Source organism: Neopelma chrysocephalum, unplaced genomic scaffold, assembly GCF_003984885.1.
Source record: "Neopelma chrysocephalum unplaced genomic scaffold, ASM398488v2 Primary Assembly neopelma1_43, whole genome shotgun sequence".
In the NCBI taxonomy this organism is placed as follows: Eukaryota; Metazoa; Chordata; class Aves; order Passeriformes; family Pipridae; genus Neopelma; species Neopelma chrysocephalum.
Window position 1 is genome coordinate 18,789,040 of NW_020897702.1, and position 14,157 is coordinate 18,803,196.

Genomic DNA, 14,157 nt, shown 5'->3' on the forward strand with positions numbered 1-14,157 from the left:
GGAGGTCTGGAGACACACTGTCTATAACGCTGCTGATGCCTTTGAGAAAGCACGCAGGATCACTCTCAAGGAGAAAAGACAATGCAGAAAGAACCATGTCTTGCAGAATATACCACCTAAGGAGTCTTTCTGCTGTGCCTTTTGCAACTGGACATGCCTATCTTGTATTGGCCTCATTAGCCACCAGCGTGTGTGTAACAAATGTGGATAGAGCCTTTCCGAAATCTTCGTTCGCGAAGCCTAGCCATGACCTGACACTAAAATAAAAGCTAATTGAAGGTTATGGAGAGAAAGATGAAACCAAATTCAAACTACATTTAATTTAGATCAATTGGGGCCATGTAATCCTAGCCTGACTCAGATCTCCAAGTGCTTCAAACAACTCTTAAGAGACATACTCTGCATTCTACAGTATGTGCCAACGTCATGGAAAAATTATGTAGGACAAATTAAAAATGAAGAAGTATAGCTGAGTGTAGAGGAGGGGTATGTACACACTCCCCTATTCCCATATGTATATAGCGTATAAGATTTTTCTTAGTGTGATAAAAATACCTGACAGAGCAATGCCTGTCTGGCTTCCCTGCAGCAGAGGCTACAAGGGTGAAAAGAGTGGCCCAACAAGAATAGACTTGCAAAAGCAAAGCACAGTACCTCTTTCAAGGGGTGTATTACCTTGTCACCCAAGGGACCGTCTGCCTGACAGCGGGTAGAGGGTATCCAGAAGCCTGTTGTCAGGTTTAGTTGTTTGTCAAAAAGTCTGCTTCATGAACTTCACAGTGTTAACTAAGACTGGTAAATGCAGGGAATTTGCTTCTCAAGCACACTCATGATCTGGACTGAAATGCTAAAGTATTTGCGCTCCAAGTAGTCCAAATCCAAAAAGCATGAAGCATTACATGTTCTCTATGCTGTGTCTACCTGAAGCAAAGGGACACAAATGATGGTATGATGTGCTCTCTACATAAATTCAATAAACTTATCTCTCTCAGACTGCTAATGACAACATTTCAAACATCTACAGAAAGAACTTCTTGATTGAATCTGAAGTCCAGCATTATTCACAGGCAATTGAAAATGGAAAGTATTATAATTTTGCAGAATGGAAATCTGAAAGAATAACTGGATACGTGACCAAAGGATGTTTTTATTTGTTGAATTGACAGGATGTTGATAATTCTACCTACATCCAGACACAATAAAGGGTTTCTGAATTTTATGTAATATAAAAAAATCAAAATATCAAATATGCAAAGTAGTGTTAATTCCTGGGAAAAATAAAAGTAAACCCCTAGAATCTTGAAGGTTTTTTACCTATTTTCTTTTTCCCTTAGTTAAAAATGTCTTTGATGAGGCTTAAATATTAAAAACTACATCCAGAATTTAAAAGAGAAACCCATTAAAAACAATCACATTTTTACTTCAATACCACTCGGGTCCTTTTTTAAAAGATATTTCTTTCTAAAACTGTATATTTTAAAGGACAAGGTTTGAAATATATTCATTTTCAGGTAGAAAAACAATCGATATGAAATAGAGGCAAAATAAATCAGATTCATAAGATCCCTTCTGTACTTTTGCTTTGGGTTTTCAACAGAAGCAGCATGTTTTTTCTGCGATCCATCATACCAGAATCCATTTAGATTATCAGACAGCAGAATGAAGCATTTTCTATTTTTGCATGTTTAAGGGGAGTTGTTTTATGTTCATTAGTCTTGTATTATGTAGCACCTTCTTCACTAATGATCACAAAATATTTTATAAACAAAATCAATCCTGTCAATACTGCTGTTATAAAAGAAAAACCTCTTATCCCACTGCAGAAACAATGATATGCAGAACACAGCAGTGATTGCCAGGGCAAACAACATTGCTGTAATGCAATTCAAGGGCCAAACCAGAGAAGACAAGCCAACGCAGCTTTGAAAAACTAGCACAAAGTTCTACCAGATTTAGCTTTTCCATTGTAATCCACATTAACTGACAGGCTAAAAGATGAGTATAAACAATAACCAACAAAAACCGGTTGTTAACAATCTGGAAAATGTAAGAGTCATTTGAGATAATAAGATGTGCAATCTGATTTTCAAGACTGTGATCAAACTAATTAAGAAAGAAGCAACAAATTTATTCTGAAGAGAAGTCAAAGGGAAAAAATATATACTTCTATATGATGATATTTTCATATATTTTAATATACTGTTAATAAAACCCCCCAACTCCATGTGCTCCCTACTTTTGTAAAAAAATCAGATCCTACCCTTTTAGACCAGAATTTTTTTTACTCCTCTATTACCACTGTCTTCAAAAATTTGCTCATCAGCCATAGTCACATATTACATTTAATATTTATTATGTAATGGCACAAGACACGCTTTATTGAAGAAATACATAAGACCACCTCCCTCCTCCAATATCATCCAATATGGATGATATTAATCCATATTATGGACACTTATGGAACTGACTGTCTCTCAGAAATTTGCAAATTTTCCCTATCCTTTTTATAGTCAGATATGGCTCTGTGCTCCACCCTCCTCCCTCCCAGTCTGACCTTTATATTCCATAGCAGTAACCCTGCTCAAGTGATCACCACAAGTGATGGTCGGTCATGGATGTATCTGGACCTGAGGGTTGAATATGGCTCAAAGTGGATATGGGGAGACAGTTAACAACACAATAGCCAAGGGTTAATTTGGGCAACATGCCCACCTAACCAAAATGTTGGTCAATGCATTCAAGGCAAATTTGGAAGAAACTAACATCTGGGTCAGTGTGCGAAAATGACTGAGTCAATCATCTTACTCCAAGAATACTGGACAGCCCAAGGACTGTTGAACTCTCCTGCATGGCAGGGATGCCTCTCAAGGTTACTCCTCAAGGTTGAGAGATTCCTTATCACATCAGATACTCACTAAGTGAATTAGGAATAAGCACACTGAAACCTGGCAATCTTACAGAAAGGGTGATTAAGCATTGGAAAGGACTTCCAAGGGAGGTGGCAGAGTCACTGTCCCTGGAGGTGTTTAAGAAAAGACTAGACATGGCACTTTGTGCCGTGGTCTATTGACATGGTGGTTCGGTCAAAGCTTGGACTCGATGATCTCAGAGGTCTTTTCCAACCTAATTGGTTCTGTGATTCTGTGATTGCACATATATAATCCTTTAGACATAAACCATCAGTTAAGCCTCAGACTAAGTGTGGATCCAGCTGCACCTAAACTTCCCTCTGAGAAGTCTGGAATGCAACAGGGTCCTTTCTGAATCTCATGACTCCATGGGAGGATCTCCCTGAAAATTTTATCTGACTCTGTTCTCTATGCAGCAAATACTCAAATGTACCTTGTCATTGATTCTTGTTAAACTACTGCCACATTTACTATTGGACTTCATTAACTCACTCTCTTATATCAATAAAATATATCATTTCTTCTTACTTGAGAGTGAAGTGCATGATTCTATCCATGACATCAGAACAGGAAGAATTTATTTTTCTTTTTAACCTTTTTTTAAGCTTTTATGTACCTCCTTCTAATGTGCTTTTATGTACCTCCTTCTAATGTGCTAAATCCAGGTGCAATGGCTGGATGACAGAGAAGAAAGCTGAAAATTTTCCTAAACTCCCCATTTTGGCATCATCCTGCCCCTGCCTCCCTTGCCTGAGCAGGAGCTGTCATAGGGCACTGCCACACTCCAGGAAAGGTCTGAGCTCACAGTGTCCCTAAGCAGTGATGCACCAAAACAGCTGCACAGCCATCTGCGTGGCCACGCTCAGGCATGTGTAAAACAATCCAAAGATTTGATTACAGCTCATGAGAACATAACCTACATAGTTTGAAATGACTTTTTCAAAAAACAACTTGAGTGTATCTGCACAGAACTCAGCATAGGCGGCACAGTTAGCAAAGCAAACCAGCAATAAAATAACAATAACTCATAATAAAATAGTAATAATAAAATAATAATAACTTGGAAGAACAATGGGAGATTGAAGAAATATGAGGAATTCATTGTGACTGAAAGGAGAATAAAGTACATATTCCCCAGATCTTATCACTGTGACAAGATGGGAGAGGAAGGGGCAACAATGGTACCTGAGTGAACTTATTTAAATCTTTTGTTAGGATTAAAAGAAAATAAAATTTCATCATGAAATAAATAGAAAGATTCTCTTCAATTTCTGAAAGTGATACAGCAAAACCAGCTTTATAGCTACTTCTAAGTGAACTGTGCAGCTTTATGTAAACTAAAAAAGAAATAAATAAGGCTTATTCTGTGCAACGGAGAAAATGAGATGATTCATATGTTATTAAATTAATACTTCTCATTATACAAAGAAATCTAAAATTTACAGCCAAAGAATAGAGAACAAACAAACTCCCACAAATGTTTAATTGTGCTTAAAATGCCACAGAATAATTCTTTTTGTACCATCGAAGCTTCCTATCAAATTTATTCCCCAAGCTTGGTGAGCCAAAGTTTTCAAACCACTGAACCTAGAAAAAGACTAATTAACTGTTTCTTCTGTTATTCGCTGCAGGCCCAAATTATAAGGAATAACATACACTCTAATAGAATAAGGCCTTTTCTTTTATTCCATTTAAGAAAAGCCTACTGATGAAAATCAGTTCCTCAAAGGATGATTTTTTTCCGAACTATTGAGTTGAAAGGTTTGAAGAATGTCAACAGTAGCAAAACACTTAATAATGTGATTTTAAATCATTAGAGTGCTAATGAGACAAATAACTCAGTTTGCCAGTTGTATACCAACTGTAAAAAGGAAATATCTCTCCGGTGGACCAATGGATACACGACATTTGAATATGCTTTGTGAATGCTGATCGTTACTGCAAGGGGTTTCCCTCAAAAACACTCAGGGATTTTTGGAGGAAGATGACAGGGAGGATGGGCAGAGTCGTTAATGAAATGGAAATGCATCATAGGTACATTGCATAAAACGAAACAATAAGAGAGGTTTCTCATGCTGCTGAGCCAATGGCCTAACAAAATCATGAGAACTCTCCATCTGGCATGGAACAACACTAAAAATAGCCTAATCTTATTTAGGGATTTATCAGGCTATTAGTTGTGGCTAGTAATGTCAGAAAAAAATACCGTTTTGATTCACTAAAATTTGAAAGTCCATGCCTATTACAGTGTTTATTTGGAAATAATTTCTACATGGTATAAAATGTATTACTTAATTTTGTTATGGTAAGCACAATGGAAATCACAGTTATTTAAGAAAAAATAGATTTTATTAAAAGGAAAAATATATATTTTATCTTTTTAAAGCAGCATTTTATTTTATTTTTTGCAAATACATGACTGGAAAGCATGAACTAGTTGTCATGAAAAGCATCTTATAAAAACCTAACAGTCAGAAATAAAAAAATATTATGTCAAAAATTTTTGGTGACATATCACTTCTTATACATTCACTTGCCTTTTAATTTTATTTAACAAGTTGATTTAGAAATGTTGCTCAGATTTCTGGAAGGCACATTCAATGGAAAGAATTAAAGGACAACCATCTAAGATTAGAGAAAGACAGGATATGAAAAAAAGAATGTGAACATTGGAAACATGACCCAATTATTAAGATCTAAAAAATTCTTCCAGTTCTTCCCATCAGTATTCCTGGACTCCATCTGTACTTGGACAATGGGAGCTGAATATCAGGGATGAATATCAGGGATCTAAGATTATTATACTCTCAAATGCCAGCACTTCTGGGTGTTTTAGATACTCTACAGTTGTGAGACAGGATCAGTGACTCTACGCCCATTTACATCAAGGCTTCTTTTAGCTTTGGACAGAAAACATTTTAATTTAACTTGGATTCTCTGATCCATAAAATCATTTGTCCCCATAGTGTTAGATGTTTATTTTATGGCAACTAAAAAACAATAGTACTTTTCAGAAGTGCTAATAACTAGCTAGTTAACTCTAAGGATACTTAAGGATACTAAGGATACTCACCAAAGATGTCCCCAGCCTTCTGCCAGGCATGTGGGAAAGTCCAGACAGTGCTGAAAAAGCAGCTGCTTGACTCATGTTCAAGTTGCAAAAATCATAATTAAATCTAGCTTTCTGTTATCTCTCTGAACTGACCTGTCCAGAAAAAATATTTTAGGGCATATCTGCTAAATTATATTTCCTGTGAAATAAATTGTATGATGATGACTGCATTATCATACACTTAGTTCATCTGGTTTGGAAAATTTGTCTCTATATTTCCAAATATTTAAGAGAGAGAAAACCTCCTTCACAGCCCATGATGTTATAGGCTGTATCGTAGGACCCACACAATATTATAGGCTGTACTGGGTTTTGCTGGGATGGAGTTTATTTTCTCCACAGTAGCCCATGTAGAGCTATGATTCAATGTGTGGTTGAAACAATGTTGATAACACACCAGTGTTGTGGCTATTGCCAAAGGCTTTCTCTCCTTCTATTTTGTCCCTTCCTGTCCCAATAGCAAGTTGGCTGGGGTGGGTAAAAAGTTGGGAGGGGATCCAGCCAGGACAGGTTGCCCCAAATGACCAAAGAGATATTCCAGATCATATGGTGTTCTGCAATAAAAGCTCAGGGAAAGGAGGAGAAAGGGGTCATGGTTATGACATTTGTCTTCCCAGGTAACAGCTACACATGATGAAACCTTGCTTTCCAGGAAAAGTCTAAACATCTGCCTGCTGATGGGAAGTATGAATGAATTCCTTATTTTTCTTTACTTGCATATGCAGCATTTGCTTTCCCTATTTAACTGCCATTATCTCAATACACAACTCTGATTGTCCATCTCCTATTTTTATTCCTGACCCACATCAGAGAGGAGTGAAAAGAGTGTTTTGCTATTGACCAGAGTCAATCCACTACATGCTGTCACTAAACTGTTTTGGGAAGGTTCCCTGGGCGAGGAGAGGATGCACACACAAGCAAACATGTATCTGGCCCAGTGACTACAGCATCTTTCTAGCAGAGGAAACATCACAAAATGAAACCAAAATAACTTAAACTGAATTAATCCTAAGAGCAAGAAGGAAAACAGAGGTCTCCCAGCCCACTCTCCCAAAGAAGAGAGAAAGAGGTAATTTGATCATAGTTTGTCTTTGTGTCTCATTTTGGAGAACATTCAAGCGTACAAATCCTGATCATAAGGAAATGCCTATTTGTAAGGTAGAGACCCAAAGTCCTGTGGGGCACTATGGTGGCCTGGGCTCAGCAGATACACTTGACCTTGACCTTTCTTATTGGCTAGTCTAAATAAGTCCTTCTATGATAGCGCTGCTGTGTGTCATATCCAAGAGAAATAATTCTTCCCAGGCATCAGGTAAGAGCAAGGTGACTAATTCAGAGTTGTCTATTTCTAAAATAAGCACCCTCTGTGTATTTATCTAGTTTCACATCATGTGTTGGAGATTGAAATAGCTCACAGACACTCCTCAGTCTACTGTCAATATTTCTCTTGAATGTGTTTGGTCACTTGTTCTTTATTATTTAAGAGAAAGGAACACTACTAAAAAGTGGTATAAAAGTGTGTAAGTATTGATAGACTGTTTTATGGGAATAAATCATATAGATTGAGCATCTTGCCACTAGTGGAATTGCATCTGTATTTAGGAATTCTAACACTGTAGCTGCAGAGTATCCTGGGCACAGGCCCAGCACTGAAAATGAGAACTGTGGTTCCCTGTGTCCCTCAGAAGAACTAGAGAACATTAAGAGTAAAATGTTTCATCAAAAAACAGGAGAAAAGCTAGACGGCCCGATTGAAAGTGAGACTATAGCAGATGGTTCTGATGTTAGGATGGAAAACTGAGACAGAAATGATAGGAAACCTCTTAAGAAAGCTGAATGCAAATGAACAGAGAAATTTTATTTAACTTTTCCACCCTTTCCAATGGTTGATATTCCCAACAAGGGATTTAATTCTCTTCTGTTTTACAGCACTGTCATTCTATTAAATTATTCTTGGCTGTGATCTTTACATGTGCTCTGCACTATAACTTCTAAGTTTTATGAATTGGCAATAACAAACAAACTGGCCATGACAACCCCTATTAAACTCCTTCATCATCAACAGTCTTCTGAAAGATAGAACCCAGCAACATGATTGGTGTAGGTAGATAAATAATTAGGTCTATGCATTGGTATCATAAGAAACAGATGTGGACAAAACACGACAGATGAGAGACATTAATTAGGAGCTTTAAAAAGATAACTAAGATGATGCAAGAAGAAAGATTAGATACTGGCTGTCTATCTTTGTGCTATTTGCTTTTTTTGGCTCCAGTCATTTAAGCCTGTTACTCTCTTTGTGATGTGTTTGCTTTGTCTTTCTCTGTGTCCTTTACCTTCAACTATAGTTGATTTTACAGTCTAAAATGACAATAATAACAAATGCTTCTAGAAAAACAGATTTTTTAAACTCTAATAAAAACATGCATTTATTTTAGTACAACTTTTTTCCTAGAAGTAATACAAAAGAAGAGACATTAATAAGAAAATATTAAGTCAATTAGTTTGAACTGTTATTTACCATGAGCAATTTTCATCTACAAAAGAAGTATAGACAGACAAATGAAGAGCTGTTTGCATCATTTTAATATTACATTCTTAAAATTAATACCTGTGCATCTAGGTATCTTTCTAATAAGTTAGCAGGGTGCACACTGCTCTGAAAAGAAATATTCATACTTTATGTCCCTGGTAAGGAGGACAGCTTTAATGAAATAATTTTTTTTTCCAGAAAAATCAGGAACGATAATGGCACTCAGGTGAATTATAGCATGTTATATACACCTAATTTGTAGTTTGTACTTGAACACATATACTGTAACTTACTAAAACTAGGTTTTCTTTGGAAAAAAAAATTAACTCTGTAACTGTAAAAGATGTGATTAATTTTCAGATCTGTTTATAACTTCTATGAGATACTGAACAGAATTTCTATATGAAAATAAACTCTGCATAATAATAAACAAAACTTTAATACTTACATAAGGGATTGTGTCCAAGGTGTCTGTGTTGACAATTATAGGGGCAGGGCTTGCCTGAAAAAAAAAAAAAAACAGAGAAAATAAATTTAAAGACCTGAAATTCATTAATATTGAAATACCCATAATGATACATTAAATTAAAAGTCTAAAAGCCTGTCTTCCCATTGAATTCAAATTGTACAACCGTACATAACTTTGGGTACTGTTCAAGCAATTAAGGATGAAGGAAATAGATTCTCAGCCTCCAAATCACAGCTCACTGTGGTCTTTCTTTTCAATTTCATTAGGCTTTGGATCACATCCTGAATATATAATATCTAGTCATTCATTTTTTAGTAGAACTATAAGAAACCTGATGTATTCAACTTACAATTAGGGGATGTTGGGGTTGAGGGTTTCAGCTTCCCTACCTTACAAGTCCATCTTTCGTGTGTGAGCAGAACCAAGATCTTTACAGAGGATAAACATCAACATTTAATGTGTACACTACTTAGATCAACGCTGCCTTCGTACAATCCTAAACATCCACTGGGCAGATTATGTGACTAATACATCTGTTCTAGAACAAGCAGCAGTCACAACTATTGAGGCCATGTTGCTGAGAACACAGCTGCGATGGGCAGGACACGTCTCAAGGATGAAGGACCACCACCTCCCTAAGATCTTGCTCTATGGTGAACTTGCCACCGGCTGCCGCAACAGAGGAGTCCCAACGAGAAGATACAAGGACTCCCTGAAACAACATCTCAGCCTCGGCCATATTGATCAACATAACTGGTCTACTCTGGCCTCCAATCGGGAGGTCTGGAGACACACTGTCTATAACGCTGCTGATGCCTTTGAGAGAGCACGCAGGATCACTCTCAAGGAGAAAAGACAACGCAGAATGAATCGTGCCCTGCAGAATTTACCACTTAACGAGTCTTTCTGCTTTGCCTTTTGCAACTGGACGTGCCTGTCTCGTATTGGCCTTTTTAGTCACCAGCACACTTGCAGCAAACGTAGGTTGAGACCTTTCCCAAATCTTTCTTCACGAAGCCTGGCCATGATGATGACTTAGAAGTATTATATAGGCTATGAAGTATATGTATATGCACATGTACTATGACATTTATGTCAAGGCTGTATATTCTGGATGGTTCATATGCACTCAGCTGAGGTTCAGATTGAAATATAGATCCAATTAAAAAGATTCGTGACTCTGCAAAGCTGGCCAACCTGATCTTTAATTTATTGATGAAACTCATATTCAGGCTAGTTTCCAGTCACTTGAAGTGCCCTAACCTCTTCCTCTTCCCACGCTGGGATTCAGTGGTACAGATCCAAGGCTGAGCTCTGATTTGACGCAGCTGCATAATCTTGGCTCTGCCTCTGGAGAAAACCACAGAGTTGTGAGAAAGTGTAGGCCAGAGGCAAGCACCATCACTAAAATGTCAAACCGAGGAAGGACTGCTGAGATGAGATTGTTAATAACTCGGGCTCAAGAGAAGGATCAACAGGTAGTCAGTACTGTACAAAAGTGATGGAAGGCATCCCTTCTCTGCTTGACTAGTGCCTGTTTGGGCAGCAAAGACTCTTCAGGCACTCTCATGGGGTGGTAAAAATACTAATGCTTGGCACAGTAGCTCACTAGTTCTATTTACCTACAGTGTATATTTGTCAATGAATGACTGTCTGTACTTTAAACTCATACAGATCGCAGTGTCTTTCTATGCATGGTAGGCATGAACACGGCACTACTGAAAACACTGATGGTGTTTCTATTGTCGAATATTCACTGCAGGATTTCAAAACCTAAGTAACAACCCAAATTAAGAATGTGACATTGGAGCAACAGTTCAAATCCTGTGAGAATATAATGGGGTGGTTTTTTTCTAGTTTTTGTGCAATTATTGAAAGATAATTCTGTGTTCAAAGAAATTATATGTTACTGGACAAGAGCTACTGCTGATTAATGCCATTATTTCTATACAATGGTGGAAGCCACGAATAGAAACTGAAATGCATACAATTTGGTCTGTCTACATTTCATGGCATGTACCAGTTGTCATGGTAAGGTCCAATGTAATAATAAAATGCTTAGTATCTGAAAAGACATTATACATCCATACCCAGTTATTCTTACTGTGTCCCATAACACTGGACACGCTGAAGAGATATGTACAAGCTGAAGGCTGTATGATCATAATATTTTTTTGCTTCAGGCATATGGATTTATTTATAATTGTATTATCATTGAAGGTTATACAAAGGATTTCCTTTTTAGAATCATAGTTTTTACTTTAATGAATATTTAACTCCATACACTTAAAGAGTGCTACCTTTGCTACACGAAGAAAAAACTTGGGGCTTTTTATAGTATTGATGCTACCTTCTTTTTATTTTTACCAACTATGTTGGTCTATTATCAACAATAAACAAAGTTTGGAATTTTCAGAATAAAAGCATCTTTCCACTGATTTAAAAAAACAATACCTATTAAAATAAGAAATATATTTCATATATTCATTTTCCAAAGCACTATCATATTATCACCAATCTCTTCTAACCTATTGAGGAACAAAGCCTTATATCTGTATCAGATTTTTCTGAAGTAAAGTTAAAGAAATAAGAAACTAGCAAATGTGTAAACACCACAAAAAAATAACATTTAGGAGAATTGTAATTTCTTTTGAAAATTCAGTTATTCCTTCCTCTTATAAGCAGATGCAGAACCTGCACATTCTTCATCCTGCACCCTTCTCTAAACATCCTCAGATGGTTTAAGATAGCAAATAGATTCTTTCCACAGACTATTCTTTTCTAAGGCAGACAAACTGAGCTTTCTTTTCTATTGAATATTCTGTGCTCGGACCCAGTCACTGTTGTGTGCACCACCATCTTGGTTATCCTCCACACACTTTAACACAGTGGAGAATATGGATTTGGATACAGTGCTCCCAGTGCAGTGTGGCAGGTGATGAGGAGATGTCCTTCAAACTGCTGCCCAGGATGTTATTAGTGCAGCCCAATTTGCCATTTGCCTTAACCACTGTAAGGGCTGACTCATGTGCAACTTGTCCTCCACTCCATAAAGTTGCACCTTAGCTGAACTGTGCCTGGCTAGGACCGCTTCAGGTTTTATACTGTCCCAGGGCAGGAACTCCTGCCCATTGAACTCTGTGATGTTTCTCTCAGCCCATTTCTCCTGTCTATTGAAAATCCTTTGAAAAGCAACTGTCCAATGTATCATCTGCTCTTCCCAGTCTGGTATTATTTCAAACCTTGCTGACAGTGCACTCTATGTAATCATTCTGGTTATTAATGAAGATGTTAAACAGTATTAGCACCCATATAAACTCTGTATGAAAACCACAAGAAACTTGCCATCAGTGACTGGACTTTAAACTGCTGACCATTATCCTTTGGATCTGGTGGTCTAGTCAGTGTCCCACTCATCTTCTAGTAAGTACATCCATCCATTCGGTTTCTCTCTCATGTGGCTGAACTGCGAATTTGAGCTGAAGGCCTTGATAAAATCAAGGCAAATGACAGCTACTGATTTTTCCTCCTCCACAGAGCTAGTCTTCTCATCACAGAAAGCTGTTAGATTGGCAAGGCAAAATCTAACCTTTGTAAATTGACCTCCCTCTGTGTAATCACCTTCCTCTGTCCTTCATGAGCCTTAATAAGACTTCCTGGATGCATCCACCAGAATGCTTCCATTTGTTAGCTTCCTACCTAATCCTGATCCCCAGGTTATCAGTTGGTCCATCATTCCTTCCACAGTAAAAATCTGAGCATTTGAAGCTGCTCTGAATGGTGTGATCCTTCCCTGATTGGCCCTTCTACACAGCCGGTAAAGAATTACTTTTCAAGCCAGAGTATTTCTCAGGGTTCATTTCAACACTGCTCTTATTGTACTTTTTACTGATTGGAAGAATTGAACTAAACTATCAAGCTGATTATTTTCTGCTACTGAGACATTTATCCTGATCAGACAGATGGGCATGAAAAAATTCACAGAGCAATAGTTTCAGATGGATATAGTGACTACAACCACTCTCACAATTAATACCATCAGTACATTTTCCTTTTCTGTTCCTCCTGTTTATATCTGTGCGTGTGTTTGCATGTGTGCATGTGTGGGACAGTGCATCTGTTTGATGACTTGTCTTTTTAGTTTTTTGGGGTTTGTTTGGTTTGTTTTCTTTAACGACAAAAATGATTTAATACAAACATTTTGCTTCGGTCTCTCTGATATATGGTAATTTGAAGAATGCTGACCTCCTGAGCTCCAACATTGGATTAAAGTGTAGGAAATGGAGATGATTTTATTAGCTGGGCCCTGTTTGTAGCTCATGCTTTAAAGAAAAGTAGGAGACTTCAATCATGCAAAATTGAGAAGACAGTTTGCAATCACTGGCATCAAAATAGTCCTGTAATCCCAGTGAAATTACTGAAGGGATAAGTCGAGACAATCAGCATCGACAGAGAGTCAGAAAGATTTCACCTTCCAGGATGATGTGTCTGTATCTATGCTGACTTGAAAACATGCCACATGTACCAGTTCACCAAATTCTCAAAAAAGATACTCAGCTATCTCTGTACTTCTTAAGGAGAACACTGAGAAATCTATCAACCACAACGCATCAACAGTACTTCCAATTGTGCATAAATTAACAAAGACATACAAAAAGTTGTCTAGATTCTCTCAAGAACCTCTGCCTACTGTCTCTTATCTCTCATAATCTATATACCCACCCATACATATATGCTCTCTATCTAGGTTTGAGACTGAGTAAGAAGAAGAAATAGCTTTCTGGAAAATAATTTCTTTATTCCTAGCTCTGCCCTTTGACCTGCTCTTCAGTCTTAACCAAGACATTGAATTACACTTTACTGAGGTTTTCCTACCTGCAAAATAAAACCAAACCAATCACCAGAAGAGTGAATATTACTGAGTACAGTAAATTGAGTGATCCTGTTTTCCTCATTCCTCATTTACTTTCCTTTATGCCCCCATCCTTAACTATACATTAAGTATTATAATAAACTGATAATGTATCATGTGGGCTGTCAGCCTTATAGCTCCTGCTCCCTGCACAGACCTTTCTCCTGTCCTTGATGAGAAGCAGCGCTTTCAGTTGAACCATCTCTGTGCTTGAAGAAAAGG

General features: G+C 37.4%; 1 protein-coding gene across 17 annotated transcripts in view; it reads right to left on the bottom strand.

Annotated features, from left to right (window-relative positions):
- DLG2 (discs large MAGUK scaffold protein 2) overlaps window positions 1–14,157 on the bottom strand; it is a 1,039,246-nt gene that overhangs the window by 422,751 nt on the left and 602,338 nt on the right. For all 17 annotated transcript variants that reach the window (XM_027677513.1, XM_027677512.1, XM_027677530.1 and 14 more), the window contains one exon: window positions 9,003–9,056. In XM_027677513.1, the coding sequence (XP_027533314.1) occupies window positions 9,003–9,056 (54 nt within the window). The remainder of the gene's footprint in view (window positions 1–9,002; window positions 9,057–14,157) is intronic.